This window comes from Prionailurus viverrinus, chromosome B4, assembly GCF_022837055.1.
Source record: "Prionailurus viverrinus isolate Anna chromosome B4, UM_Priviv_1.0, whole genome shotgun sequence".
NCBI classification, from domain to species: domain Eukaryota; kingdom Metazoa; phylum Chordata; class Mammalia; order Carnivora; family Felidae; genus Prionailurus; species Prionailurus viverrinus.
This window is the reverse complement of record NC_062567.1, coordinates 72,353,643-72,370,586: the sequence shown is the minus strand read 5'-3', so window position 1 is coordinate 72,370,586 and position 16,944 is coordinate 72,353,643. Positions and strand designations below refer to the sequence as shown.

Sequence of the window (16,944 nt, the reverse complement as noted above, 5' to 3'; positions counted from 1 at the left end):
ACAGTCTAGAACTCTACATGGCACATAGTAGATACTCAGTAAATACCTACTGAAAGAATGAGCTAATTGCCCTAACTATATGCTCCATGACCTTCTGCTCATCTTCCACATTTCTGTAGGGTTAATGCTTCTAAACTGCCAATTTGATCACATGACATTCATGCTTGGCACCACATGTCCCTGTGTATCCTCCTGCACCCACTCATTCTGAGATAATGAAGTTCTTCAGAGAAGCACTATTATTTTATGCCTCCCTATATCTGATAATACCATTTCCTTTGCCTAGAACACTATCTTCTACTTTGTCTACTTAGTGGAGCAAATATCAGTCAAACAGTCTTAAGCATTACTTCTTTGTTTAACAGGTCATCCAGAGATAATTGATTCACATTTTTGCCATTGCTGTATCCTGTGCATTATGTTATTACAGCCTTTATTTTGCTTCTTTATATGTCTATCTGCCTCTGTTAAATCCTAAGCCCTTTTGAGGGCAGGAATCATGTCTGAAGCAATTTTGTATTCTCAGGATCTGGTACAGAGCCCAGCACTAGGATGCTTATTCAATATTTCCTGAATAAATGGGTATTAAAGTTCAAAGAAACAGTTACAGAGGAGGCACTTTGGAATGCTGCATGTCACCAGAATTGAAGTAATAATGAGTGTGACCCAGAAGGAAACTCCTTGGTCTCATAGATTTTTATTTATACCTTTAAGCTGGAAGTCACATTTTTTTTAAATAAGAGAGGCAGTCTTATTCATCTGAAATGACTCAGCTACATTATGTTTTCTTCCAGGGCCAGTAACTTTAATCATGAAAAATCTCACCATCGTTACCGAGTTTGTCCTCATGGGATTGTCCAGAAATCCCCAGATCCAGACCATCCTTTTTCCACTATTTCTGGTGATTTACCTCTTGACCCTAATGGGGAATGTGATGATGATCCTGGTGATCAGAACTGATTCTCACCTTAAGACACCCATGTACTTCTTCCTAGGTCACCTGTCATTTCTAGATCTCTGTCTTTCTTCAGTAACCATGCCCAAGATGCTGCAGAACTTACTAATGCAGAAGAAAACCGTATCTGTGTGGGGCTGTGTGACCCAGAGTTTCTTTCTCATATTCTCTGGGAGCACAGAGGCCTGCCTACTCTCTGCCATGGCATATGACCGCTATGCTGCCATCTGCCACCCTCTCCTCTACAGCATGGTTATGAATAGGCCTTTTTGTGTCGGGATGGTAACTGCAGCATGGGCAGTGGGGTTCCTAAACTCCTTGCCAAACAGTCTTTTCACTTACAACTTACATTTCTGTGGCCCCAATATCATCCCTCACTTTTGCTGTGAGCTGCCTTCACTCTTCCCTCTCTCCTGCACTGACCCTACTGCCAATGAGGCCCTTCTTGCTGGGTCATGTGCGCTGTTGGGATTTGTGACACTTCCCCTGATCCTCTTCTCTTATTCCAGAATCATCTCTGCCATCCTAAGCATACGTTCTTCTGAGGGTCAAGGCAAAGCCTTCTCTACCTGTTCTTCCCACCTTACTGTGGTGCTTTTGTATTATGGCACAGCTTTATTCAGATACATGACTCCCCTCTCCGGCTCCAAGTTGGAACAAGTGGTCTCCATTCAGTACAGTGTGATCACATCCTTGCTGAACCCCATCATCTACAGCCTCAAGAACCAGGAGGTGAAGGCAGCTCTGTATAAAATGTTGAAGCAATAAATGTGTCCTTCTGTGATGGAGAATTCCTATTGTATTTGGCTTGAAGACAGTGAGAAAACAGGTGATGAAATACATTCATAATGGCTAACTTGATCACTTTAAGAATATGCCATTTGATGAAAATAACCTCTTGTTAATAGAGGTTTAAGTGCGTGATTGCTTATTTTATTGTATGTGGCAAGAAAATTAAGTGAAGACTGAGAAAAAAGTACTAGAATGGAGTAGTGTAGACAGACTAAGTCCAAATATGTTTGTTTTGTCCAAGAGTTTTAGGATAGAGTTCAGAGTGTTTTTCTTTTTTTAAGATAGGAGTGTAAAATGCACTTCAAAGTAGAAAGTGGTTACTAATTGAATATGGTACTGAATGAAGTTTGCTTCATCCACCTAACCTTGAGTAGCCTAAAAAACTGATATGCCTAGTTGCCAGAAAGCAAAGACACAGGTTGGTGGGGACCTGCCCTAGCCCATTCAAGGGGGAAAATAGTTTTTCAGGTGTTCTGGTGGTGACTAGGGTCTGGGATGAGATCTAGTTCTTTGGTGACTTGTTGGAACCCAAAAAATAGAATGACTATGGTCTCACAAAATGATGTTTTCATTCAACCTTGAGGCTGTCAAGCCAATTAGTTCATTCAGTATTTCATGGTCTCATTCAGCCAATCCCTTCTGAGTCCAGTGCCCATTACTGCTTTGACATATATTCAGTCAAATAAATTAATTTCTTGTCACAAAAGATTCATGGAGTGGGCATGGATTGCAAGAACATTGTTAAAATGTCAATACTACCCAAAGCAATCTACACATTTTTTTTAAAATTTTTTTTTTCAACGTTTATTTATTTTTGGGACAGAGAGAGACAGAGCATGAACGGGGGAGGGGCAGAGAGAGAGGGAGACACAGAATCGGAAGCAGGCTCCAGGCTCTGAGCCATCAGCCCAGAGCCTGACGCGGGGCTCGAACTCACGGACCGCGAGATTGTGACCTGGCTGAAGTCGGACGCCTAACCGACTGCGCCACCCAGGCGCCCCGCAATCTACACATTTAACGCAATCCCTATCAAAATTCCTACCAGCATTTTTCACAGAACTAGAACAAACAATCCAAAAATTCGTATGGAACAGCAAAAGACCCCCAATTACCCAAAGCAACCTTGAAAAAGAAAATTAAAACTGGAGAGATCACAATTCCGGATTTCAAGCTATGTTATAAAGCTGTAGTGATCAAGACAGTATGGTACTGGCACAGAAACAAACACATAGATCAGCGGAGCAGATAGAAAACCCAGAAATGGACCCACAACTGTATGGTCAACTAAACTTCAAGAAAGCAGGAAAGAATATCCAATGGAAAAAAGACAGTCTCTTCAACAAATGATGCTGGGAAAACTGGATGGCAACATGCAGAAGAATGAACCTGGACCACTTTCTAACACCATACACAAAAATAAATTCAAAATGGATTAAAAAATAAATGTAAGACAGGAAACCATCAAAATCCTAGAGGAGAACACAGGAAGCAATCTCTTTGACCTCAATTGGAGCAACTTCTTACTAGACATGTCATTGAATGCAAGGAAAAGAAAATCAAGCATGAACTGTTGGGACTTCATGAAGGTAAAAAGCTTTTGCACAGCAAAGGGAACAATCAACAAAATGAAAAGGCAGCCTATAGAATGGAGAAGATATTTGCAAATGGCATATCAGATCAAGGGTTAGTATCCAAAATCTATAAAGAATTTATCACACTTAACACCCATAAAACAAACAACCCAGTTAAGAAATGGGCAGAAGACATGAGTAGACATTTTTTGAAAGAAGACATCCAGATGGCTAACAGACATATGAAAAGATGCTCATCGTCATTCATTGTCAGGGAAATACAAATCAAAACCACGATGAGATATGACCTCACACCTGTCAGAATGGCTAAAATTAACAACACATGAAACAACAGTGTAGGGAGGAGGTGAAGAAAGGGGAACCCTCTTGCACTTTTGGTGGGAATGCAAACTGGAGCAGCCACTCTGGAGAAGAGTATGGGGGTTTCTCAAAAACCTGAAAATAGAACTATTGTATGATCCAGGAATTGTACTACTTCGTATACCCAAAGGATACAAAAATACAGATTCAAAGGGGCACATGCACCCCAATGTTTATAGCAGCATTATTAACAATAGCCAAACTATGGAGAGAGCCCACGTGTCTATCTACTGATGAATGGATAAAGAAGATGTGATATATATATATATATCTCACATACATATATATATGCATATACATACACACAATGGAATATTACTCAGCCATTGAAAAGAATGAAATCTTGGGACGCCTGAGTGGCTCAGTCGGTTAAGCATCTGACTTCAGCTCAGGTCATGCATGATCTTGCAGATTGTGAGTTTGAACCCCGCTTGCTGACAGATCAGAGCCTGGAGCCTGCTTCGGATTCTGTGTCTCCCTCTCTCTCTCTGCCCCTCTCCTGCTTGCTCTCTCTCTCTCTCTCTTAAAGATAAACATTAGAAAAGAAAAGAAAAAAAAAGAATGAAATCTTGCCATTTGCAATGGTGTGGATAGAGCTAGAATATGTTAAGCAAAATAAGTCAATCAGAGAAAGACAAATGCCATATGATGTCACTCATATGTGGAATATAAGAAAAAAACCCAGATGAACACATGGGAAGTAGGGGAAGAAGAGAAGAGAGGGAAATAAACCACAAGAGACTCTTAATGACAGAGAACAAACTATGGGTTGATAGAGGGAAGTGGGTGGGAGATAGGCTAGATTGGTGATGGGTACTAAGGAGGGTGCTTGTTGTGATGAGCACTGGATGTTGTATGTAAGTAATGAATCACTGAATTCTATTCCTGAAACCAAAATTGCACTGTATGTTAACTAAAATTTAAATAGATAGCTAAATAAACAAATAAGATTCATGGAGTGAGGAGACAATAAACTCAAAACCCAAAGTGTAGGCTGACTCATATGATCTCCTTTAATGAAAATGTTAATATGAATCACTGTGTTTATACCCTTATAAGCATTAACCAAAAGTAAGGTTTTTTCTTTGGCATTTTCTTAATTTCTTACAAATCAAAATAATAAATATCGTTGGTTCATTTAATATTTTAATTATGAACTTTTAATCTTAAATATGTAATAAGCTCTAAGAAATTAGGGGAATGGATGGACAAGAAAGGTATTTTATAATTTTTAGAGATGTAAATATATAAAAATCAGTTTTCAGAAAAAATATACTTCATTTTGAAGTGTATTGCTAAAATATGGATAATGTTTTTATACAATAATAATTACCCTTGCATCAGTTCTAAGGATTGACATCATCTGATTTTGTCAAGGAAAAAGGGATTTTTTTTTGAAATTTATTGTCAAATTGGTTTCCATACAACACCCAGTCCTCATCCCAAAAGGTGCCCTCTTCAATACCCATCACCCACCCTCCCCTCCCTCCCACCCCCCATCAACCCTCAGTTTGTTCTCAGTTTTTAAGAGTCTCTTATGCTTTGGAAAAAGGGATTTTAGTATGGAGTGTAGTAAGTCATGTACCTCATGTGGTGCATCTGGTTCTCCTTAAGTGATCTAAATTTGAGATATGGTAGGAATAGAATTAACATGATTTAATTACTTTTTAAAGTTTATTTATTTCAAGAGAGAGAGAGAACATGAACAGGAGAGGGGGAAAGAGGGAGAGAGAGAAAATCTCAAGAAGGCTCTGCGCTTCTGTCAGTGTAGGGCCTGACGTGGGGCTTGAACTCATGAACCATGAGATCATGACCTGAACCAAAACCAAGAGTTGGATGCTTAACTGACTGAGCCACCCAGGTGCCCAATTTAATGACTTTTAAAGAAACAGTTCATAATGACATCGTTATGCTCCCACACTCCAACTTTTAAAACATTATTAAGAGAAACTTTCCAAAGTGGACATATTTATATATAGTATAGGGGCATAACTATACCCAGAATCCTTACCCAGACCACACCCTAATAAAGGATATGAATGAAGTCACATAAACTATGTAAATAGTCTGTCATCTATATCATGTAACTATTCCCTTCCTCATCTGCATCTTTGACAGATGGATCCAAGGACCAATCTATATAATCAATCTCCCCTCCCTTAGGAGACTGAGACAGTTATTGGCACATGCTTACATGTGTGCTTGCCACCTGCTCCTTTATTTTCAATTCTTACTGCAGACTCTTACGCAGTAAGATCCCTAGTGGACTTCCCTACTTGCTTCACATATGCATACTATATGTATGAATTGTGTTGGTGAAAGCGTGGCTTACACTTAAACTGCAATTCCTCATTTTCTCACTTGCATTTCCACACCTATCTTAGTGCTATAAGTATTTTATGTTCTTGATTTATATTGCCCATATGCTTGCATAAGTTTTTGCATTAATTTATAGTCAAACCAACAGAATATTAGAGGGTCCGACAATGCTTATTTGCCAGGCCTGAGAATCATTTTTAAATCATGTTTTAATCTTTATCAATTTTATATGCATAAAATGCTACTTCTTTCATGTATTTGCATTTATTTTTTATCATAAATAACATTTAACATTTCTCAAATATTAAACGTTGGTATTTCTCCTTTTATCATTAGCATACCATTTTCCTGTTTGTTACTTCATTCATAGTATTATTTTTTTATTTGAATGATGTGTTTAAATTAGAAGGATATTAATCTTTTGCTATAAGGTGTTGCAAACTTTTCCAAAGTTTACCATTTTACTTCTATTGTTTTTATTTTTTAAACTGTGTTATGTAGCCATATCTATTTCTTTTTCTTTTTGTGTAATTTTCTCTGCTTTTAAGCTTACAAAATCCTTTACCGTCTGTGTCCAAAAATTTTCTTCTAGTTTTCTGTGTGCCTTTTTTTTTTTTTTTTTACATTTAATCCTTCTGGAATTTCTCTTGCCCATCCAAACAATCACAGCTCTGACCCTTGTTCAGTTCAGGGAGGCAGGGCTAGACACAGAAATGAATGAGAAACAAAGGAAAGACATTGAGTTAAAATAGTGTCAAGAGCCAAATAAACTATATGGATGAATTCTCAATAGTAGGTTTCCAACTAGAGTTAGTAAAGAGGATCTGAAACATAACTTTTGAATGGTTCTTCTGATTTATGTAAGGATAGGGAGGAAATGTGAAAGTGTTTCATCTGCTCCTAGGTTTAAAACCCTCATCTATAATCTTAAGATTCCCAAATTATAAATTCATTCACAACTTTAAGAAACAGACTCATCTGTCCAATACCAATAGACAATTCTATGAAATTCTCCCAACATATCTTCCCAATTATATGTACCCTCTTCCACTGGTTATCCCATCCAATCCCTGACTTTAAATGTTGCCTCTGCTCCTATGAATCCCAAATATGTATCTCCACCCTGGACCTCTCCTGCAAGTTCCAAACTCATGTATTTAATTACCTACTTGACATCTCTTGGATATATAACAGGTATCTCAAATGTAACATGTTCAAATTGAAGTCATTATTTAAGTTAATGGCACCATAATTCATCCAAAACCTGAGAGTCATCTTTTGATTCCTTTTTTTCTCTTTCTCCCAGCATATATTCAATACATAAATCCCAGTTGCTCTGTCTTCAAATTTATCCTGAATCTGGACACTTCTCATCACCTTCACCTCCACCAATCTAGTTCAAGCCATTATTTTCTCCCATCTGGACTCAGGGCTGGTATTCAAAATATTTAATAACCAGTAAGGCATGAGTACAGAGCAATCAAAATAGATTCCCAACAGATAAAAATGGATTATGATTTTCTTGTCTGCCATGAATACTGGCTGAATATTAGCCCAGCTAGGGAAAAAGGCAATAGCTTCCCAACTGATTTCACTGCTTCTATTATTGTCTCTTAAAGCTACAAACAAACAGAAAAAAAAAAAACAGACTGATGAACTTTTTAGAAAAGTTATAAAACAGATTATATCACTCCCCTAAAGAGGTAGAAAAGAAAAATCTATAGTTTCCTATCACATTGAAAGTCCAAACTTCCTTGATCTACAAGGCCCACAAAATTTGTCTTTTGTGGGCTTGGTGACCTCACTTCTCTTGTTTCTTCCTTTTTTACTATACTCCAACCACACTGGCCTTATTACTGTTTCTCAAAGGCTCCAGATTTCTCCCCACTCAAGAGTTTTGCATTTGCTGTTTCCTCTACTGACATATTTTTCTCTGTATATTCACATGCCTTGTTCCTTCCCTTTAGGTTTTCCCTAAGAGTATTCTCCTCATGGAATTATTTCCTGACTACCCTATATTAAATATTCTACCTTCTCCATTCTACTATTTATCACCAGCTAACAGTATTTATGTATATTTGTATTTACACTTGGTCCTCCCCAAAATAATATAAGCACCTTGAAAACAAAGACTTTATCTGTATTTTATGCACCTAAAACAATATCTAGCCCGCAGGAGACATTCAAAACTATTTGATGGGATTTCCATGTCTAGCCATATGGATAACTGGTGCCAGATTTGTCCTTCTACTCATAAATAACTAGAAAAATGAGCAAAATATCTGGAAAAGGTCCTGTTTGCCCCCACTAGAAAACAGGCAGCTCAGGATTTTGAATCCTGAAAGACAGGAAACAGATAAGGTGAGTCCTGCCTTCCTCACTGGAGGCACTTTATGGACCATGATGCAGGAGGGGAGAAAACAAGCAGAAAATGACAGTGTTGTTGAGTTAGGAGACACAGATTGAGTTCAAGAAGAGAAAGAAAGAGGGACTTGTGGGGAAGAGTGCTAGAAAGAAGAGATAGTTAGATAAAAAATTTCAGAAATTTGAGTATAGAGCCCCATTAGCCTATGTTTAATGTTATGCTGTCTGTGAATCATTAAGTGAAACTCAAATAGGCCAAGTAAGCACCACTACTGTGAGAAGCTGTGAGAACAATTCCAAGAGATTTCACATGACTGAGAATAATTAGTGACCATCCAGAGTAGAAAACCACATTGAACACTTGTAGAATTCAAGAGTCCATAAAAATGTCATACTTTGAAGTGGGGCTAACATAGCCTGCCCAATAATTAATACTAATTCTTCACAGATTCTTCCAAGAAGCAGAACAAGACGTAGCACTTCCCATCTCATTCTATTAGGCCACTATTACCTTTATACCAAAACCAGATAAAGACATCACAAGAAAACTGCAGTCATCTAGGGAAAACCCTTAGGTAACATTAAACTCAATGGTAAAAGATTAAATACTTTATCCTTAAAATAAGGAACAAGAGAAGGATGTCCATTCTTGCCACATTTATTCAGCATTGTCGTGGAGGATCTGGCCAGGGCAACCAGGCAAGTAAAAGAAATGAAAGGAATCCAGAAAGGAAAGGAGGAATTAAAACTATGTTCATTTGCAGATGACATGATCTGTACATGAAAAATCTAAGAAATCCACTAAAAATTATTAGTTCTAATAAAACTTACTAGAATTAGAACATAAGGGAAGGGAAACAAAAATAATATGAAAACAGGGAGGGGGACAAAACAGAAGAGACTCATAAATATGGAGAACAAACTGAGGGTTGCTGGAGGGGTTGTGGGAGGGGGAATGGGCTAAATGGGTAAGGGGCATTAAGGAATCTACTCCTAAAATCATTGTTGCACTAGATGCTAACTAACTTGGATGTAAATTTTAAAAAATATAAAATTGAAAAAAAAGAATTAGAACTGACATTGAGCAAAGTTGCAGGATATAAAATCAATATATAAAAACCATTGTATTTCTATAAACTAGCAATGAACAATCCAAAAACAAAATTAAGAAAATAATGCCATTTAGAATATCATTGGAAATAATAAAATACTTAGGAATGAATTTATTAAAATAAGTACAAAATTTATACTCTAAAAACTACAAACGATAAACACTATTGAAAAAAAACAATGGATTTTGTGCCAATACCATGCTGTCTTGATGATTACAGCTTTGTAGTAGAGGCTAAAGTCTGGGATTGTGATGCCTCCTGCTTTGGTCTTCTTCTTCAAAATTTCTTTGGCTATTCGGGGCCTTTTGTGGTTCCATATGAATTTTAGGATTGCTTGTTCTAGTTTCGAGAAGAATGCTGTGTAATTTTGATTGGGATTGCATTGAATGTGTAGATAGCTTTGGGTAGTATTGACATTTTGACAATATTTATTTTTCCAATCCATGAGCAGGGAATGTCTTTCCATTTCTTTATATCTTCTTCAATTACCTTCATAAGCTTTCTATAGTTTTCAGCATACAGATCCTTTACATCTTTGGTTAGATTTATTCCTAGGTATTTTATGCTTCTTGGTGCAATTGTGAATGGGATCAGTTTCTTTATTTGTCTTTCTGTTGCTTCATTGTTAGTGTATAAGAATGCAACTGATTTCTGTACATTGATTTTGTGTCCTGCAACTTTGCTGAATTCATGTATCAATTCTAGCAGACTTTTGGTGGAGTCTATCGGATTTTCCATGTATAATATCATGTCATCTGCAAAAAGCGAAAGCTTGACTTCATCTTTGCCAATTTTGCTGCCTTTGATTTCCTTTTGTTGTCTGATTGCTGATGCTAGAACTTCCAGCACTATGTTAAACAACAGCGGTGAGAGTGGGCATCCCTGTCGTGTTCCTGATCTCAGGGAAAAAGCTCTCAGTTTTTCCCCGTTGAGGATGATGTTAGCTGTGGGCTTTTCATAAATGGCTTTTATGATCTTTAAGTATGTTCCTTCTATCCCAACTTTCTCAAGGGTTTTTATTAAGAAAGGGTGCTGGGGGGGCCTGGGTGGCACAGTCGGTTAAGCATCCGACTTCAGCCAGGTCACGATCTCACAGTCCGTGAGTTCGAGCCCCGCGTCGGGCTCTGGGCTGATGGTTCAGAGCCTGGAGCCTGTTTCCGATTCTGTGTCTCCCTCTCTCTCTGCCCCTCCCCCGTTCATGCTCTGTCTCTCTCTGTCCCAAAAATAAATAAACGTTGAAAAAAAAATTAAAAAAAAAAAGAAAGGGTGCTGGATTTTGTCAAAGGCCTTTTCTGCATCGATTGACAGGATCATATGTTCTTCTCTTTTTTTTTGTTAATGTGATGTATCACGTTGATTGATTTGCGAATGTTGAACCAGCCCTGCATCCCAGGAATGAATCCCACTTGATCATGGTGAATAATTCTTTTTCTATGCCGTTGAATTCGATTTGCTAGTATCTTATTGAGAATTTTTGCATCCATATTCATCAGGGATATTGGCCTGTAGTTCTCTTTTTTTACTGGGTCTCTGTCTGGTTTAGGAATCAAAGTAATACTGGCTTCATAGAATGAGTCTGGAAGTTTTCCTTCCCTTTCTATTTCTTGGAATAGCTTGAGAAGGATAGGTGTTATCTCTGCTCTAAACGTCTGGTAGAACTCCCCTGGGAAGCCATCTGGTCCTGGACTCTTATTTGTTGGGAGAGTTTTGATAACCGATTCAATTTCTTCGCTGGTTATGGGTCTGTTCAAGCTTTCAATTTCCTCCTGATTGAGTTTTGGAAGAGTGTGGGTGTTCAGGAATTTGTCCATTTCTTGCAGGTTGTCCAATTTGTTGGCATATAATTTTTCATAGTATTCCCTGATAATTGTTTGTATTTCTGAGGGATTGGTTGTAATAATTCCATTTTTATTCATGATTTTATCTATTTGGGTCATCTCCCTTTTCTTTTTGAGAAGCCTGGCTAGAGGTTTGTCAATTTTGTTTATTTTTTCAAAAAACCAACTCTTGGTTTCGTTGATCAGCTCTACAGTTTTTTTAGATTCTATATTGTTTATTTCTGCTCTGATCTTTATTATTTCTCTTTTTCTGCTGGGTTTAGGCTGCCTTTGCTGTTCTGCTTCTAGTTCCTTTAGGTGTGCTGTTAGATTTTGTATTTGGGATTTTTCTTGTTTCTTGAGATAGGCCTGGATTGCAATGTATTTTCCTCTCAGGACTGCCTTCGCTGCGTCCCAAAGCATTTGGATTGTTGTATTTTCATTTTCGTTTGTTTCCATATATTTTTTAATTTCTTCTCTAATTGCCTGGTTGACCCACTCATTCGTTAGTAGGGTGTTCTTTAACCTCCATGCTTTTGGAGGTTTTCCAGACTTTTTTCTGTGGTTGATTTCAAGCTTCATAGCATTGTGGTCTGAAAGTATGCATGGTATAATTTCAATTCTGGTAAACTTAGGAAGGGCTGTTTTGTGACCCAGTATATGATCTATCTTGGAGAATGTTCCATGTGCACTCGAGAAGAAAGTATATTCTGTTGCTTGGGGATGCAGAGTTCTAAATATATCTGTCAAGTCCATCTGATCCATAGACCAATGGAATAGAATAGAAACCCCAGAACTAGACCCACAAACGTATGGCCAACTCATCTTTGACAAAGCAGGAAAGAACATCCATTGGAAAAAAGACAGCCTCTTTAACAAATGGTGCTGGGAGAACTGGACAGCAACATGCAGAAGGTTGAAACTAGACCACTTTCTCACACCATTCACAAAAATAAACTCAAAATGGATAAAGGACCTGAATGTGAGACAGGAAACCATCAAAACCTTAGAGGAGAAAGCAGGAAAAGACCTCTCTGACCTCAGCCGTAGCAATCTCTTACTCGACACATCCCCAAAGGCAAGGGAATTAAAAGCAAAAGTGAATTACTGGGACCTTATGAAGATAAAAAGCTTCTGCACAGCAAAGGAAACAACCAACAAAACTAAAAGGCAACCAACGGAATGGGAAAAGATATTTGCAAATGACATATCGGACAAAGGGCTAGTATCCAAAATCTATAAAGAGCTCACCAAACTCCACACCCGAAAAACAAATAGCCCAGTGAAGAAATGGGCAGAAAACATGAATAGACACTTCTCTAAAGAAGACATCCGGATGGCCAACAGGCACATGAAAAGATGTTCAGCATCGCTCCTTATCAGGTAAATACAAATCAAAACCACACTCAGATATCACCTCACGCCAGTCAGAGTGGCCAAAATGAACAAATCAGGAGACTATAGATGCTGGAGAGGATGTGGAGAAACGGGAACCCTCTTGCACTGTTGGTGGGAATGCAAATTGGTGCAGCCGCTCTGGAAAGCAGTGTGGAGGTTCCTCAGAAAATTAAAAATAGACCTACCCTATGACCCAGCAATAGCACTGCTAGGAATTTATCCAAGGGATACAGGAGTACTGATGCATAGGGGCACTTGTACCCCAATGTTCATAGCAGCACTCTCAACAATAGCCAAATTATGGAAAGAGCCTAAATGTCCATCAACTGATGAATGGATAAAGAAATTGTGGTTTATATACACAATGGAATACTACGTGGCAATGAGAAAAAAATGAAATATGGCCTTTTGTAGCAACGTGGATGGAACTGGAGAGTGTGATGCTAAGTGAAATAAGCCATACAGAGAAAGACAGATACCATATGGTTTCACTCTTATGTGGATCCTGAGAAACTTAACAGGAACCCATGGGGGAGGGGGAGGAAAAAAGAAAAAAAAAAAGAGGTTAGAGTGGGAGAGAGCCAAAGCATAAGAGATTGTTAAAAACTGAGAACAAACTGAGGGTTGATGGGGGGTGGGAGGGAGGAGAGGGTGGGTGATGGGTATTGAGGAGGGCACCTTTTGGGATGAGCACTGGGTGTTGTATGGAAACCAATTTGACAATAAATTTCATATATTAAAAAAAAAAGAAAAAAAGAAAAAAAAACAATGGAAAGACATCCTATATTCATGTATCCAGTGTGGCTAGGTGAATAAAAAAATAAGATCCAACCATATGCTGCCTACAAGAGACCCCAGATTTAAGGACACACCTACACTCAAAGGGAAAGGATAGACAAAGATATTCATGAAGGTGGAAACCAAAAGAAAATAGCTGTATTTATACCAGATAAAACAAACTTTATGCCCAAAATTATAACAAGAGCCAAAGAGGGTCATTACATAATAATAAAGATGTAAACTTATAAAGAGAATATAACAATCATAAATATATATGCATCCAACATTGAAACACCTAAATATTTTAAGCAAATATTGAAAGATTTGAAGGGAGAAGTGGACAACAATAAAATAATAGTAGAGGATTTCAATATCCCAATTTCATCGGTGGATATATCATCCAGAAAAAATAACAATAAAGACATGTTGGACTTGACCCACACTTTAGATCAAATGGATCTAACAGACATTTATAGAACATTCCATCCAACAGCAGCAGAATATATATTCTTTTCAGTTGCACACAGAACATTCTCCAGGATAGATCATTTAATGGGTCACAAAAGATGTCTCTGCAAACGCAAGATGTAAATGTTTTCCAACCACAATGACATGAAACTAGAAGTCAACAAGAGATAAGATGGAAAATTTACAGACATGTAGGAACTAAACACACTTATGAACAAGCAATATGTCAAAGAAGAAATTGAAATAGAAACAAAAAAACTTAAATGAAAATGGAAAAAAATATACCAAACTCTATGGAATGCTGCAAAAGCAGTTCCTAGAGGGAAATTTATAGCAATAAATACCTAGATTGAGAAAACAGCCTAACTTTACACCTCAAGGAACTACAATAAGATGAACAAATTAAGTCCATAGTTAATGGAAGGAAGGAAATAACAAAGCTCAAAGTGGAACAAATGAAATAGACACGAGAAAAACAATAGAAAAGATCAATAAAACTAAGAGCTATTTTTAAAAAGATAAAATTTACAAACCTTTGGCTTGACTAAAAAAAAGAGATGACTCAGATACATAAAATCAATGAAAGAGAAGATAACAATTGATACCACAGAAATACATAGGATCATACATACTGCTATGAACAAGTTTACTCTAACAAACTGGATAATCTAGAAGAAATGGATAAATTCCTGGAAACATAAAACCAAGCTGGACTGAATCATGAAGAAATAGAAAATCTGAACAGACCAATAATGAGTAAGGAGATTGAGTCAGTAATCTAAAATGCCCCAATGTAGAAAAGTCCAAGCCCAGAAAGTTTCACAGGTGAATTCTGCCAAACATTTAAAGAATTAATGTCAATCCTTTTAAGACTCTTCCAAAAAAATTGAAGAGAGAACACTCCCAAACTCATTTTATGAGTCCAGCCTTACTCTGATACCAAAGCCAGACAAGGACACTGCAAGAAAACTACAGCCTAATATCCTTGTTGAATATAGGTGAAAAAATTATCAACAAAATATTAGAAAACTGAATTCAACAATATATTAAAAGGGTCACAAACTATGATCAAGTGTGATCTATCCCTGGGATGCAAGGATGGTTCAATATAGGATGGTTCAATAAATGTAATACATCACATTAATAGGATGAGAGATAAAAATCATATCTCAACAAATGCAGGAATGGTATTTGACAAAATTCAACATTCTTTCATGAAAAAAACCCTCAACAAATTAAGTATAGAAGGAACATACTTGAACATAATAACATATATGAGAAACCCACAACTATCATCATATTCCACAGTGGAAGGTTGAAAGCTTTTCTTTAAATCAGGAAAAAGACAAAGAGGCCACTATCACTGCTCTTAATCAACATAATGTAAATCTTAGCTATAGCAAATACATCAGATATAGAAATAAAAGGTATCCAAATTGGAAAAGAAGAATTAAAATTGTCATTTTCAGATGATATCATCTTATATATAGAAAATTCTAAAGACTCAATAAAAAAAACAGTTGGAACTAATCAACAAGTTCAGTAAAGTTGCTAGACAGAAAATCAACGTCTAGAAATCAGTTGCACTTCTATCCAATAACAATGAAATACCTTAAAAAGAAGTAAACCATCCCATTTACAATAGCATCAAAAATAATAAAATTAATGGGAATAAATTTAACCACAGAAGTGAAAGATCTGTATACTGAAAACTATAAGACTTTGATGAAAGAAATTGAAGACAATCAAAAGATATCACATGTTCATGGATCAGAAAAATTAATATTGTTAGTGTCCATACTAGTCAAATCCACCAATGCAGATTCAAAGCAATTCCTATCAAAAAACAATTCCAATGGGGGCTCTTGAGTGGCTCAGTCAGTTAAGTATCTGACTTTGGCTCAGGTCATGATGTCACAGTTTGTGAGTTGGAGTTCCCATCAGGTGAGCTTGTGCTCCATTTGGGTGAGCTTGAGCCCTGCTTTGGGCAAGCTTGGGCCCCGCTTTGGGTGAACTTGAGCCCCACTTTGGGTGAGCCCTACTTCTCTCTCTCTCTCTCTTTCTCTTTCCCCACCCTCTCTCTCTCTGCCCCTCATGGGATTTGTTCTCTTTCCCTCTCTCTCTGCTCCTCGCTCACTTGCGTCCACTCTCTGTCTCTCAAAAAAAATTACAATGGCATTTTTCATGTAAAGAGACTAATAATTCTAAACCACAAAAGACTCCAAATAGCCACAGCAATCCTGACAAAGTACAAAGCTGGAGGCACCACACTTCTTGATTCCAAACTATACTACAAAGCTCTAGAAATTAGTATGGTGCTGAAATAAAAGTAGACACATAGATCAATTGGACAGAATAGAAAGCCCAGAAATAAATCCTGTATATACAGTTAACTAATATTTAACAAGTGAGCCAAGCACACCCAATGGATAAAGGATAGTCTTTTCAAAAAATGGTAGTGGTAAAACTGCATAACCACATGCAGAAATCAGACCCCTATTATACATGACTCAGAAAAAGTAACTTGAAATGGCTTAAAGACTTAAAACTAAGACCTGAATTTTTTTTTTAGAAAGAGAGAAAGAGACAGCAAAACCAGGAGAGGGGTAAAGAAAGAGGGAGAGAGAGAATCTTAAGCAGGCTCCATGTCCAGTGTGGAGCCCAACATGGGGCTCTATCTCATGCCATGAGATCATGACCTGGCCAAAATCAAGAGTCAGACACTTAACTGACTGACCCACCCAAGTGCTCCAGACCTGAAAATTTTAAGCTCCTAGAAGAAAACAGAGCAATATCACTTTGACATTGGTCTTGGCAATGAGTTTTTGTATATAACACCAAAAACACATGAAACAAAAGCAAAAATTAAGAAGTGGGACTAAACAAATTAAAATGCTTCTGCACAGCATGAAAAACAGTCAACAAAGAGAAAAGACAATATATTGAATAGGAGAAAATATTCTCAAACCATGTATCAGATAAGGAGT

At 37.3% G+C, this 16,944-nt stretch overlaps 1 protein-coding gene across 1 annotated transcript; it reads left to right on the top strand.

The window, feature by feature from the left end:
* The first annotated feature begins 811 nt into the window (after positions 1-811).
* On the top strand, positions 812-1,723 carry LOC125170907 (olfactory receptor 8S1-like). The gene has a single exon (XM_047867838.1). It carries the CDS (start codon positions 812-814, stop codon positions 1,721-1,723), a length of 912 nt encoding a protein of 303 aa, XP_047723794.1.
* Positions 1,724-16,944: the final 15,221 nt, after the last annotated feature.

Bases quoted from the DNA above. Each gene is read 5' to 3' on its own strand.
- LOC125170907 (XM_047867838.1), top strand. From the start codon at position 812: ATGAAAAATCTCACCATCGTTACCGAGTTTGTCCTCATGGGATTGTCC.